The sequence below is a fragment of the Lucilia cuprina genome, chromosome 2 (assembly GCF_022045245.1).
Source record: "Lucilia cuprina isolate Lc7/37 chromosome 2, ASM2204524v1, whole genome shotgun sequence".
Taxonomy (NCBI): Eukaryota; Metazoa; Arthropoda; class Insecta; order Diptera; family Calliphoridae; genus Lucilia; species Lucilia cuprina.
This window is the reverse complement of record NC_060950.1, coordinates 7290371-7304276: the sequence shown is the minus strand read 5'-3', so window position 1 is coordinate 7304276 and position 13906 is coordinate 7290371. Positions and strand designations below refer to the sequence as shown.

The following is a 13906-nucleotide window of genomic DNA, read 5'->3' as shown; positions in this document are numbered from 1 at the left end:
AACAGATTTCCTTTAATATATTAAGCTTTTTCATAAAGCTTTGACTGCTTAAAACTTTCAAAACTTTTATCAACGTAAAAGCTTAAAAGACACTCTCTCTGTCTTAAACAATGTGGCACTCTTCTTGACACAATTTCCTTTTAATTTTTTTTTTTGCTCTCTTAAAGCTTTTTTTAATTTCTTTAAATAAATATATATTCATGTATGTGTTTATGAATTTATTGCATATGGGGAGCCCAGCTTTTAATGATTACTCTTTTTTTTAATATTTGTCTCGATTTTTTTCTTATTTAGCTTAACTCTTTAGTGCTTAAAATATCGCAACAATGATCGTAATAATCACATAATGACGTCTCATAACTGATTTTTTTATAAAAGCATCGTGTTTCTCATCGATTGATTATTAACTTGTAATTTACTCTTTAGCTTTCATTTTTTTTGCTCTCACTTTAAACTTAAACTATAAATAAAGTTGCTAAATGTAACAATGTTTTCTTGTTTTTTTGTATAGGGAGCTTTTAAGCTTAATTTAAACATAAAATCATTATTAAAACATTTAAAATACAGTCTCTAAAAAAATTCTAATTAATTTATCGTTTCTTTAGTTTAGTATAAATTGTTTTAATAATTTTTCTCTGTATTTACAGTTGCTTAAAAAAAATGTTTAATGAAATTTAATTAAATTAAAAAATACTCATAAACGGCTTTCTCCTTTCTTCCTCTCTCTCTTGTGCTTTTTCTTTTTGAGTTGAGCTTTTTGTTTAGTTTTCTTGAATTAATGTAAATCATCATGAAATTGTTTATCTTGTTCAGGTTGTACCTTAACCGATAATATATTATTTTTAGGTGATTTATCTGGGCTTGTGGGTGAATCATTTGCGCTTTCATCTAATTTTAAACTTTCTACATCTAGTTTAGGATCATCTTGGGGACCATTACCCGAGGCATCTTGTACCTCGTCTATATCTATGTCTGCTGCTGCTTTATTTGGTCTAGCGGTAGTAGGTTCTCTTTCTTTCTGTTGTTTGGCCAATTTAATTTCACCCGATCCCGATCCCGAACCCATTTCAAATTCCATTTCTTGTCTAGTTTCTGCAGATTCTAAAGAAGTATCATCTGTTTTAATAGTTTTTGTTGCAACTTTATCCATTTTAAAATCTGTTGTATTAGTAATACGAGTCTCTTCCGATGAATCCTCGGCTGAGTACATAAATTGTATTACTTCCGCCGATTTGATTTTCTCATAGTTTTCCGTCGACTGTTGTAAATCTCCACTACCTTCGGTGGTGGAAACGGGCATTAAATTTACTAATTCATCTAACAACATGCCACTACCACTGCCATAAGTATGTTCATCTAAATGTTTAGTACTTTTAAAGGACTCATAAGTAGCGGCTATGCCATGACTTCCTCCTATACTTCTGGGTTCATCGCCTACATCATCGGAATCATTTATTTGGAAATTATTATCTCTTAAACTGAAATCATCTTCTGGTAGAGAAGGATAAGCTGGATTACTTTCTACGGGTATGGCAGAGTCATCATCGTCTAAATGTTGATTTATAGCCGATTCGGTAGTTGATTTGGTATAATATTGTTCTTGTTTGGAGGGTCCTTCTGTGGTGGGATCTTCTTTATTAGTATCCAAATTGTTGTTAGTGTCTACAGGATTTAGAGAACTGCCTGATAGATCATCAAAGGGTGAGCCTGAAAAGGTAAAAAAATTAAAATAATTAGAAATAAAGTATCGATTTGAAGGATGGAATAGGATTTACAATAGATAATTATATATTTATCTATCTATCTATCTATCTATCTATCTATCTATCTATCTATCTATCTATCTATCTATCTATCTATCTATCTATCTATCTATCTATCTATCTATCTATCTATCTATCTATCTATCTATCTATCTATCTATCTATCTATCTATCTATCTATCTATCTATCTATCTATCTATCTATCTATCTATCTATCTATCTATCTATCTATCTATCTATCTATCTATCTATCTATCTATCTATCTATCTATCTATCTATCTATCTATCTATCTATCTATCTATCTATCAATCTAAAATTAAATTTTTTACTTGCCTGTTGTTGGAAATCGAACCTACAATCCCTAGACTGATATACTACTACACTACCAGCTAGCCTACCGGGGTACACGAAAAAATTCTACTTACTTTCTGTTGTAGACACTCCCTTTAACGCAAAATAATTCTCCGAAGTTGAGGTCAACCTAGGACCATCTGTGGTCAAAATAATATGATAAATATTATCACTTCCTGCTGTATCTGGATCTAGCTCTGCCGATGATTGTTGCAGGGCGGTATTAAAAGCACTTTGTTGACCTTGAGCAGACTGACTATATATCAACTCTGAATTAGGATATTCACCACTACCAAAACCATCAAAAATAGGCGAACCCGAACCAGCGGCTAGACCTTCTGTGGTAATGAAGTACTCACGTTTAATATTCACTTTACTGGGATCTTCTGGTAACCCTTGGGTGCTAAAAACCGATAATGCAGGTACTGGATCCTCAACTTCTAGACTAGAATCCGAGGGAGAAAATGTTGAACTTAAAGCAGCCGAAACTAAAACTGTTGAGGGATATGCAACAGAAGCGCTGAGTTTTAAAGTGTCACCACTATTAAGGCCCCCTTTGGGCGAGACTACACCATTTATATGATGGTTGTTGTCTCCACTACTAGTGTGTTCAAAGCTTTCACCTGTGTGTTGGTTGTGGTCTTGGCTGCTTATGGCCGTGTTAACATTTATAGCATCTATATGAGGTGTTGGTGTTGTGGGAACGGCATAAATTGTTGTGGATAATGTTGGTGGTGGTGTTGTAGTAGTAGTACTTGTGGTTGTTGTACTAGGGGTGGTTGTTGTAGTAGTTGTGCTAGTGGTGGATGTTGTGGATGGCTTGAGCATTTGATGAATGGGTATGGCTTTATTGTCGTCCGTAATGCGAATTTCAATTGGTTTTGTGATCTCTTTTATTGTTATTTTTGGATTATTTTCGGCTTGATGAATTTCCGGTTTAGAAGTGGTTGAAGTCGTGGCTAGAGTTTTATTAGTCGTTGATTCAGAGGTGGCAACTGAAACATGGGAAATAATGTTAATTTGAATTTGGACTTATTTTCAAAAAAAGTGTAAAATATAATAAAAATATATAACTTCATCTTTAAATATGTAAATAAATGTTTAATTAACACCTTCTATATACTTTATAAATTATACAAACATAAAATTGCATATATTTGTCAATTCTAACCACTAACCAAGTTCAATTGCAAAAAGTAGAAAGAAAATAAATTTAGAAAAACAACAGAAATATATAATTTCTATTAAAGTAAATAAAAAACTTACCTGGACAATTATCATATTCTGGACAACAAACACCTGGTATATATTTGGGCGTACAATCATCACGATGAAAACATGTAACAGAACTGCATAAAATTTCTCCTCCTAAATAAGGAAAATTAAATGAAAAAAAAGAAAGAAAAAATATATCAAACAAAAACTGCATGTAATAACCAAAGGCCATGTGTTTTAGGACAGACTATACAAGAAACAGATAGACATATACAACACAGCCTCTGGCAAACAACAACAATAAGTTAGTACTAGTACTAGTGGGTACCCAGAAAAAGTAACAAAATAAAGCTTACTGTTGTAAGTGAAACTTTTACACTTTACCTTGACAGTAGCAAACGGTGCATGGTGTCTCCGGATCTACTAACTTATCACCATTTAAATAAGTTTTACCATCCTTTTGGCAATCTGTAAGCAAAAAAAAAGAGAGTTGGAACAAAATAGAGAGTAAGAAGGGTGATATAAAGGAAACAAAATAGAATTTACTAAGAATATTTTAAAATGTTTAAACAAATATTTGCATTGCTAAAACAAAAGTTATGAACTATGTGTATGTAATATGTGTAACCATAACAGAGACCATTATTCAGGTTATACTTTTTTTACCATCTTTATGTTGAAAATAGTAGGGTGTTTCTTTTCTCCAGACTATAGATTAGACTATAGACTAGACTATAGACTACACTATAGACTAGACTATAGACTAGACTATAGACTAGACTATAGAATAGACTATAGACTAGACTATAGACCAGACTATAGACTAGACTATAGACTAGACTATAGACTAGACTATAGACTAGACTATAGACTAGACTATAGACTAGACTGTAGACTAGACTATAGACTAGACTATAGACTAGACTATCGACTAGACTATAGACTAGACTTTCGACTAGACTATAGACTAGACTATAGACTAGACTATCGACTAGACTATAGACTAGACTATAGACTGGGCAGTAGACTAGACTATAGACTAGACTATAGACTAGACTATAGACTAAACTATAGAGAAAGTACCACCTTAACTTGTAGTTAGTACCGCCATTTCCTACAATGATAAACATCATTCATCTTTGTCTGCCGGTTTGTACTATATTGTTGTACCTACGTTTTAAAGGCCAAAAACAGGTGTTTTAAATTTATTCAATTAATAGAGCCAACTAAGGTCCTATCGAGGAGCTTAAAAAGCTATTTGGTATGACAAAATGTTTATTTGTGAAAAAAAATATTAACTTCTCTAGTTTCTAATACATATAAATAAATTGTAATGAATTGTAATTCCAAGTGATCGTAACATAAGTTGGTCGCATTAAAACCTTTTTTTAACTATACTATGAGTTTAAGACTTACCACATTTATAATCAGGACAACAGTGTCCTGTTTTCTGTATGGCACGACAACCCACTTGTTTTTCACAGAAAACCGTTGTTTCTGGCACATATTCACCATCTAATAGACATTGGCCTAAAATAGAGAATAAATATGAAAAAAAAAACTACATAAGTAACGGCAGACAGACAATATCATCATAATCATTGGCAAACAAAAAAATCGATGTCAATTGTGTGTGTTTTATTTTTTACACTAAATAGTAATGAAAAGGAAAACAATAGAAAGTTACAAAATTAAAAAGGACCTTGTAGAATGCACAAGATAACAAACTGTTTGCATATTTCTTTGCTTTATCTTGTACTTTTGTTTTTGCATTAACAAAAATAGAAAACTATAATTACAATGTTTTTTACCACATACATATGTTTTCTTTTTACCAACATACCTTGTGGTTGTTCCAACGAGACTTCTGTGGAAGAACTTTGTTGTAAAGAATCTTTCAGATTCTCCTGCTGTTGTTGTTGCAAACTGGCCGATAGTGATGCGCCCACATCTCGTATATAACGATGATGCCATAATTGTTGTTTTTGCTGCTGTTGCTGTGTAGGCATATCCCCATAAAGTGTTAAATAACCACTACCCGTAGCAGGAACTAAAAAATATAAAGAAAATTGCAGAAAAAAAAACAAAGAAATATTAGACTAGCTGAGAACAAATATGTAAAGCGTATAAAAATAACTGAATAAAGGAATAGGTTGGTTGTGATGTTTTTTTTAATTACAATTGAAATTCTTTAGGAATATTTTTGGTACAATTAAAGAGTACATTGCAAAAGTACTTTTCATTGCATATACTTAGAAGGCAATATAGACTAAAGAGACAAGAATATAGACCAGACAGTCGACTAAGCTAAAGGTAAATATAAAGACAAACGACAAGGCTAAAGACTAGACTAAATATTAGACTATAGACCACACTAAAGAATAGGCTATATGATAAGCCACTATAAACTATACCATATTCCAGAATACGGATCAGGTTATAGGCTAGACTATAGACTATACAATAGACTATACTATAGGCTACAATATAGACTGCACTACAGACTACAGACTACTAGTCTATAGACTAGGCATTAGGTGGATTACTTACTATAGATTGTAGACTTTAGACTAGACTATAGACTAGACTATAGACTAGACTATAGACTAGACTATAGACTAGACTATAGACTAGACTACAGACTAGACTATAGACTAGACTATAGACATAGAGCCAACTAAGGTCCTATCGAGGAGCTTAAAAAGCTATTGGTATGACAAAATGTTTATTTGTGAAAAAAAATATTAACTTCTCTAGTTTCTAATACATATAAATAAATTGTAATGAATTGTAATTCCAAGTGATCGTAACATAAGTTGGTCGCATTAAAACCTTTTTTTAACTATACTATGAGTTTAAGACTTACCACATTTATAATCAGGACAACAGTGTCCTGTTTTCTGTATGGCACGACAACCCACTTGTTTTTCACAGAAAACCGTTGTTTCTGGCACATATTCACCATCTAATAGACATTGGCCTAAAATAGAGAATAAATATGAAAAAAAAACTCTACATAGTAACGGCAGACAGACAATATCATCATAATCATTGGCAAACAAAAAAATCGATGTCAATTGTGTGTGTTTTATTTTTTACACTAAATAGTAATGAAAAGGAAAACAATAGAAAGTTACAAAATTAAAAAGGACCTTGTAGAATGCACAAGATAACAAACTGTTTGCATATTTCTTTGCTTTATCTTGTACTTTTGTTTTTGCATTAACAAAAATAGAAAACTATAATTACAATGTTTTTTACCACATACATATGTTTTCTTTTTACCAACATACTACCTGTGGTTGTTCCAACGAGACTTCTGTGGAAGAACTTTGTTGTAAAGAATCTTTCAGATTCTCCTGCTGTTGTTGTTGCAAACTGGCCGATAGTGATGCGCCCACATCTCGTATATAACGATGATGCCATAATTGTTGTTTTTTGCTGCTGTTGCTGTGTAGGCATATCCCCATAAAGTGTTAAATAACCACTACCCGTAGCAGGAACTAAAAAATATAAAGAAAATTGCAGAAAAAAAAACAAAGAAATATTAGACTAGCTGAGAACAAATATGTAAAGCGTATAAAAATAACTGAATAAAGGAATAGGTTGGTTGTGATGTTTTTTTTAATTACAATTGAAATTCTTTAGGAATATTTTTGGTACAATTAAAGAGTACATTGCAAAAGTACTTTTCATTGCATATACTTAGAAGGCAATATAGACTAAAGAGACAAGAATATAGACCAGACAGTCGACTAAGCTAAAGGTAAATATAAAGACAAACGACAAGGCTAAAGACTAGACTAAATATTAGACTATAGACCACACTAAAGAATAGGCTATATGATAAGCCACTATAAACTATACCATATTCCAGAATACGGATCAGGTTATAGGCTAGACTATAGACTATACAATAGACTATACTATAGGCTACAATATAGACTGCACTACAGACTACAGACTACTAGTCTATAGACTAGGCATTAGGTGGATTACTTACTATAGATTGTAGACTTTAGACTAGACTATAGACTAGACTATAGACTAGACTATAGACTAGACTATAGACTAGACTATAGACTAGACTACAGACTAGACTATAGACTAGACTATAGACTAGACTATAGACTAGACTATAGACTAGACTATAGACTAGACTATAGACTAGACTATAGACTAGACTATAGACTAGACTATAGACTAGACTAGACTATAGACTAGACTATAGACTAGACTATAGACTAGACTATAGACTAGACTATAGACTAGACTATAGACTAGACTATAGACTAGACTATAGAATAGACTATAGACTAGACTATAGACTAGACTATAGAATAGACTATAGACTAGACTATAGACTAGACTATAGACTAGACTATAGACTAGACTATAGACTATACTATAGACTAGACTATAGACTATACTATAGACTAGACTATAGACTATACTATAGACTATACTATAGACTAGACTATAGACTACACTATAGACTAGACTATAGACTAGACTATAGACTAGACTATAGACTAGACTATAGACTAGACTATAGATTAGACTATAGACTAGACTATAGACTAGACTATAGACTAAACTATAGATTAGACTATAGACTAGACTATAGACTAGACTATAGACTAGACTATAGACTACACTATAGACTACAGTATAGGCTATACTATAGGCTATACTATAGACAAGACTATAGACTATAGACTAGATTATAGACTACACTATTGACAAGACTATAGACTAGACTATAGGTTAGACTTAGGACTACACTGTAGACGAGACTATAGGCTACAGACTAGACTATAGACTACACTATAGACAAGACTATAGACTAGACTATAGGTTAGACTGGACTGTAGACTAGAGTAAAGACTTGACTATAGGCTCGACTATAGACTTGACCAAAGATTAAACTAAAGACTAGACTGTAGACTAGTCTACAGGCTAGACTACAGACTAGACTACAGACTAAACTACAGACTGGACTATAGACTACACTTAAGACTAGACTGTAGACTAGAGTAAAGATCAAACTATAGAAAAGACTGCTAAACTAAAGACTAGACTATGGAATAGGCTATGGACTAGAGTATAGACTTGAGTATAGACTAGACTACAGACTAGACTATATACTGGAGTATAAACTAAACTATAGACTAGACTGTATACTACACTATAGATTAGACTGCTAAACTATAGACTAGACTATGGAGTAGAGTGTAGACTTGAGTATAGACTAGAATACAGACTAGACTATATACTGGACTATAGACTATACTGTATACAAGACTATAGACTGGATTATAGACTATACTTAAGACTATATTATAGACTAGACTGTATACTAGTCTATAGACTGGATTATAGACTACACTCTAGAATAGTCTATTTAACTAGACTCTAGAATAGACTATAAACAAGACTACAGACTAGACTAGGTTAAGTGTAAACCATAAATATATTTAAACGTCACCTATGGCTTCCAGTATCGAAAAGTTTTCCAAAGACTACTCTTAATGAAAATTATCTTCAATATAAAAGGTGTCTTTTTAACTGTTAAGGTAAAGTTTATAGTTTATTATACTTTAAAGCTTTTTGTTAATTTCATTATATTCGTGGTTTCCTCCTTCTCTCCTTCCTTCTATGTTGACTAACACAATCACACCCACTTATGTTATAAAAACTTGTTAGTTTATACTTGAAAGTTAATTTGTAGTAGCAGTCCATTCCTTCTCTAGGGTGCAACACTTTGTTTAACATGACATTTTGACAAAAGTTCTTAACCAACTTCTCCTGTACATAGTTTTCGGTTAGTTTTGGTTGGTTGTTGTTACAGTTATTTGGTCAACTAACTAATTTTGTTATATTTTGTATATTTAGTTTATTTTGAACAACTTAAATTGCTTGTCTCGTTTGTCTTGCTATTTGGATGCATGGTGTTTTTTTTTTGTATTTGGTCGAAATTTTTAAAATGACATAAAAGGTAATGTTTTTTTAAGCACAATTTGAGTTAGATAAATTTTCAAAAAAAAAAAAAAAAAATCAAATAGAAGGTATGGCATAGTGGTAGAGAATTTGTCTTTAGTTTAACAAGTAAAAGCTAAGTATTTCTTCAGAAATCTATTTTATATTTTCACTAAATATTTAGAGTATTCTTAGAAATACTTATTTATTTAATTAATTGTATGTAATTGAAAACCAACTACAACAAAGACAACATGCTTAAAACTTAATTAAAAAGTTAAATACTTGATGATTTCGAAAAAAAAAACAAAAAACAAAATTAGAATTTAATTTACTGACAAGTGTATTTGTTTTATTAAATTATATACAAATACAAAAAATATTTACACAAATATTAACACCTACACATATTTGTATAAATATATATGTATGTATGTTTTTAATAAAACTTATACTTAACTTAACAATACAAAATTAAAGAACAATTAATAATACAAAAAGGAAGTAGAAGAAAAACAATTTAAACACAATCATATTTAAGATGTAATTTTGAAGACGATGCGGTAGAGAGAGAGAGAACAATGATAATGACAGCAAATATAATAAATATCATAGTTAAACCCAGCAAACAATATTAATTAGAACTTCTTATTAACAGAATTTTATAAACTAATTCAATACAAATATCATTATTTATAATATCTCGAAAATCATTAGACCGATTTTGAGCTTTAATAGAGCTTAAAGCTTTTGTTTTTTAAAGATTTGAAAGAAATTTTTGTATTGAGAATATTTTGTTTGCCCAATATTTTGCCATTAAAATCTTATTTTCAGAAAAATGAAAGATAGCTACTATTGTTTATAGTCCTTATATTTTATCTTAGCTCCTGTTTGTATGCTATATAATATTTACAATTTTGTGGTTTTTCAGATTAAATATTAAAGTATTTGTAAATAAAAATTGCGAGTTAGAAAACTATTAACAACAATTTATCTTAAGCACACACCATAAATATTATTTATGTGTTAAACCGCAGACAGAATGATAATTATCGGATTAGAACTGAGTATGAGATCTGGGCATATGTTTCAGTTTGTATATAAGACAATATAATAAAAAGTAGTAGTCAAATTATAAGAGAGTCTGAGTATTAGACAGAAGTTTGTGGTTAGATTATAAAAGATTTGTCAGAGTATAAGAGAGTAGTCTGAGTTTATGACAGTAGTTTGAGTATAAGAGAGTTGTCTGAGTATACGACAGAATTCTGAGATTATACAAGTAGTTTGAGTATAAGAATGTAATCGGAGTGTAAGACTAGAATCTGAATATAAGATTATAGTCGGAGTATAAGACTAAAATCTGAATATAAAATTATAGTCTGAGTATATTTCATAAGTCTAAGAAAAATGAAGTAAACTGAGTGACCAACTGTAGTATAAGAATAAGAAAGAAGACTGAGTATAAGACAATAGTATAAATATAATAAATTAGTTTTAGGAAAAGACTGTATGTATAAGAAATTAGTTTGAGAAAATTTTCAATAAATTGAGTATAAAACTGTAGTCTAAGTATAATTAAGATATCGGAATATAAGTCAATAGTTTGAGTATAAAACTTTATAACACAATACTTTGAGTATAAGAGAGAAGTTAGAGCTGAAATTAGTAGTGTAAATATTAGACTGAGTAGCCAGAGTATAATATAATATTCTAAGTATAAGACTTTAGTTAGCGAACGTTAAATAGTAGATTCTTCTATTACACTGATTATAAGACAGCAGTCGTAGTACTTTGAGTATAAAGTAGTATTCTTAAATTAAGACAGATTATAATAGTGTAGTCTAAATATTAGAATATTAGTTTATGTATAAGAGAGTAGATATAGTTTAAGTCACAAAAGTCTTAGTTACAGAAGTCTGAGCTACAGTGTAAGACAGTAATCTGAGTATAAGACTGTAATATTAGTATAACAGAATAGTTTGCGGATATAACTCTGATTATAAGAAGGTAGTAGTAGCGAGTATAAGACAGTAGTAGCTCAGTTTAAGTATAAGAGAGTGGTCTTAGTTTAATACTGTAGTGTGAGTATTACATTGTAGTCTGTGTATAAGAGATTAGATGAACTATAATATACCGAAGTCTAAGCTTATGCCAATAGTCTACAAAATGAGTAAGTAGCCTAAGAAGTAGTAGTAGTTTAAGTATAAGATAGTATTCTAGAGAATAACACTTAAATTTGCAAATAAAACTGTACTTTTAGTATTATATAACATTCTGAATATAAGACTGTAGTCTATGTATAACAGAGTAGTTTGCGAATAAAACTGATAATAAGAAAGTAATATGTGAGTATAAGAGAGTAGTAGTTTGAGAATAAAGTATCAAAAGTATCATAAGTTTAAGACAGAGTATAATAGCGTAGTCTGAATATTAGAGTAATAGTTTGTGTATAAGAGAGTACATTTAGTAAAAGTCACAAAAAGTCTAAGTATAAGTCAAAGAAGTCTGAGCTGAGGTATAAGAAAGTAATCTAAGTATAAGAATAAAACTGTTTTCTGAGTATAAGAAAGTAGTAGTAGTGATTATATGAGAATTGTAGCTTGAACATAAAACTGTAGTCTCAGTATAAGAGAGTAGTCTGAGTTTAATACTGTAGTGCAAAGATTAGACAGTCATATAAGTATAAGAGAGAAGACTGATTATGAAGTTAGGTTTAAGATTTTAGTTTGCGAATAATACTGAACTCTGAGTATAATACAGTTCTACGTAGGTAAAAGATTGTAGTCTGAGTGTAAGACGACACACTAGTCTGAGTTCAAAACAGTACTCTAACTGTTAGATTATAGTCTAAGTATCAGACAGTAGTCGGATTATAAGACATTAGTATCAGTATACAACATTAGACTGGGTATAAGTCAATAGTATAGATTAAAAACTATAGTCTGAGTATAAGACCATGGTCTGGATAAAAACGAGTGAAACATGGTAGTCAGGGTAAATAAGGATGGAAAGGCTGATAAGATTCGCCATAGACGAAGCATTCGTTTTTTCCAGATCATGGTCTTATACTCAGACTATAGTTTAGATTAGAAAATATAGTCTAAGACCATGGTCTGGATAAAAGCGAAAGAAATACGGTATTCTGGGTAAAGAATGATGGACTGATAAGAATTTTCGTTAAAATTATTATAGATTTTTAAAAATGTATATAAATGAAATTTAATACAAAACATTAATCTTTAATACAAAACATTAATCTTGATCTTAATTTTAAATTATGAAAACTTGAATGTTTTCATTGCAAAAAAACTTAATTATTGTGTTTTTTTTTGTGTCTTTCAAATAAATTTTTAAAAAAGTTTTTTTTTTTCATCTCTTTATAATTGTATAAATTTTTTCAACTTGGCTAAAATATAAAAACGAATTTCTTATCATGGTTAACATGAAAATTAAAAAAAAATATTATATAATAAGATTTTTGTTTTAATTATTATTATTTATTATTATTGTTGTGAAACACAACAATAAACATTATCTTCTCTAAATTAAGAAAATATAAATGTATTTATTCTTCTATGTAATTTAAGATGAATTATGTTCTTTCATGCCGTTTGCCTGCCTGTGATTCATAATCATTGTGTGTTAATTTTTTTCATTTTGAAAGTCACTTCCTAGTTGTTGTTTTAATTTTATATATTTTTATTGTTTTATTATTTTTTTTTTTTTGAAAGACAATTGTTGCTAATTTAAAATGTATGAATTGTTTATGTCTAAACTGCAACTTGACTATAGTCAAGGTGTTTGAAGGAAAAACTAATTTAGAAATACTAACTTATGTCATTTTTTTTAGTCTGTAAAACAGACTAGTTAATTGTTAGCTAAATAGATGGAATATTTGCTATTTAAAAACCAAAAACTTTTCTAGTTTTCCTTAAAAATAAAACATTTTGTGCAAAAACTATTTAGGTAAAATAGTTGTAAGTAACTACTAAATTAATATGTCCATCATAATCTAAATTTTAAACTATCAGCATACTTATGACAGTAAAAATTTTCTAATTTAAAATAGACAACAAATTGACATGTTGACTAAGAAAAATGTACACATTTTAGTTGAATATCTTGCATTAACTTGCCCCCTTCTATGTAAGCAACAATGTTGCAATTGCCACAAAATTAAGTAAACTAGAATTGTCTTCCTATTGTGTAGTAATGAGAATATGTGACCTGATTTTAATGCGATATTTTTTAAATATAAAAAATTATAGATGCTACTCTAGACTCTATATAGTCTAGTATATAGGCTAGTCTATGGCGTAGTCTTTAGTCTATAATCGAGTCTATAGTCTAGTCAATAGTCAAGTCTAAATTCTAGTCTATATTCAAGTCTAAATTCTAGTCTATATTCACGTCTATAGCCTAATCTGTAGCCTAATCTATAGTCTAGTCTGTAGGTTAGTCTATAGCTAATTCTATAGTCTAGCCTGTAGGTTAGTCTATAGTCTAGTCTATAGTCTAGTCTATAGTCTAGTCTATAGTCTAGTCTATAGTCTAGTCTATAGTCTAGTCTATAGTCTAGTCTATAGTCTAGTCTA

At 30.1% G+C, this 13906-nt stretch overlaps 1 protein-coding gene across 2 annotated transcripts in view; it reads right to left on the bottom strand.

Annotated features, from left to right (window-relative positions):
• Positions 1–569: 569 nt before the first annotated feature.
• LOC111682340 (location of vulva defective 1) overlaps positions 570–13906 on the bottom strand; it is a 94152-nt gene continuing 80815 nt past the window's right edge. For both annotated transcript variants that reach the window (XM_046949625.1, XM_046949621.1), the window contains 6 exons: positions 5176–5382; positions 4749–4862; positions 3717–3800; positions 3384–3485; positions 2192–3112; positions 570–1707 (listed from right to left, as the gene is read on the bottom strand). In XM_046949625.1, the coding sequence (XP_046805581.1) occupies positions 776–1707; positions 2192–3112; positions 3384–3485; positions 3717–3800; positions 4749–4862; positions 5176–5382 (2360 nt within the window). In that variant the 3' untranslated portion in view covers positions 570–775. The remainder of the gene's footprint in view (positions 1708–2191; positions 3113–3383; positions 3486–3716; positions 3801–4748; positions 4863–5175; positions 5383–13906) is intronic.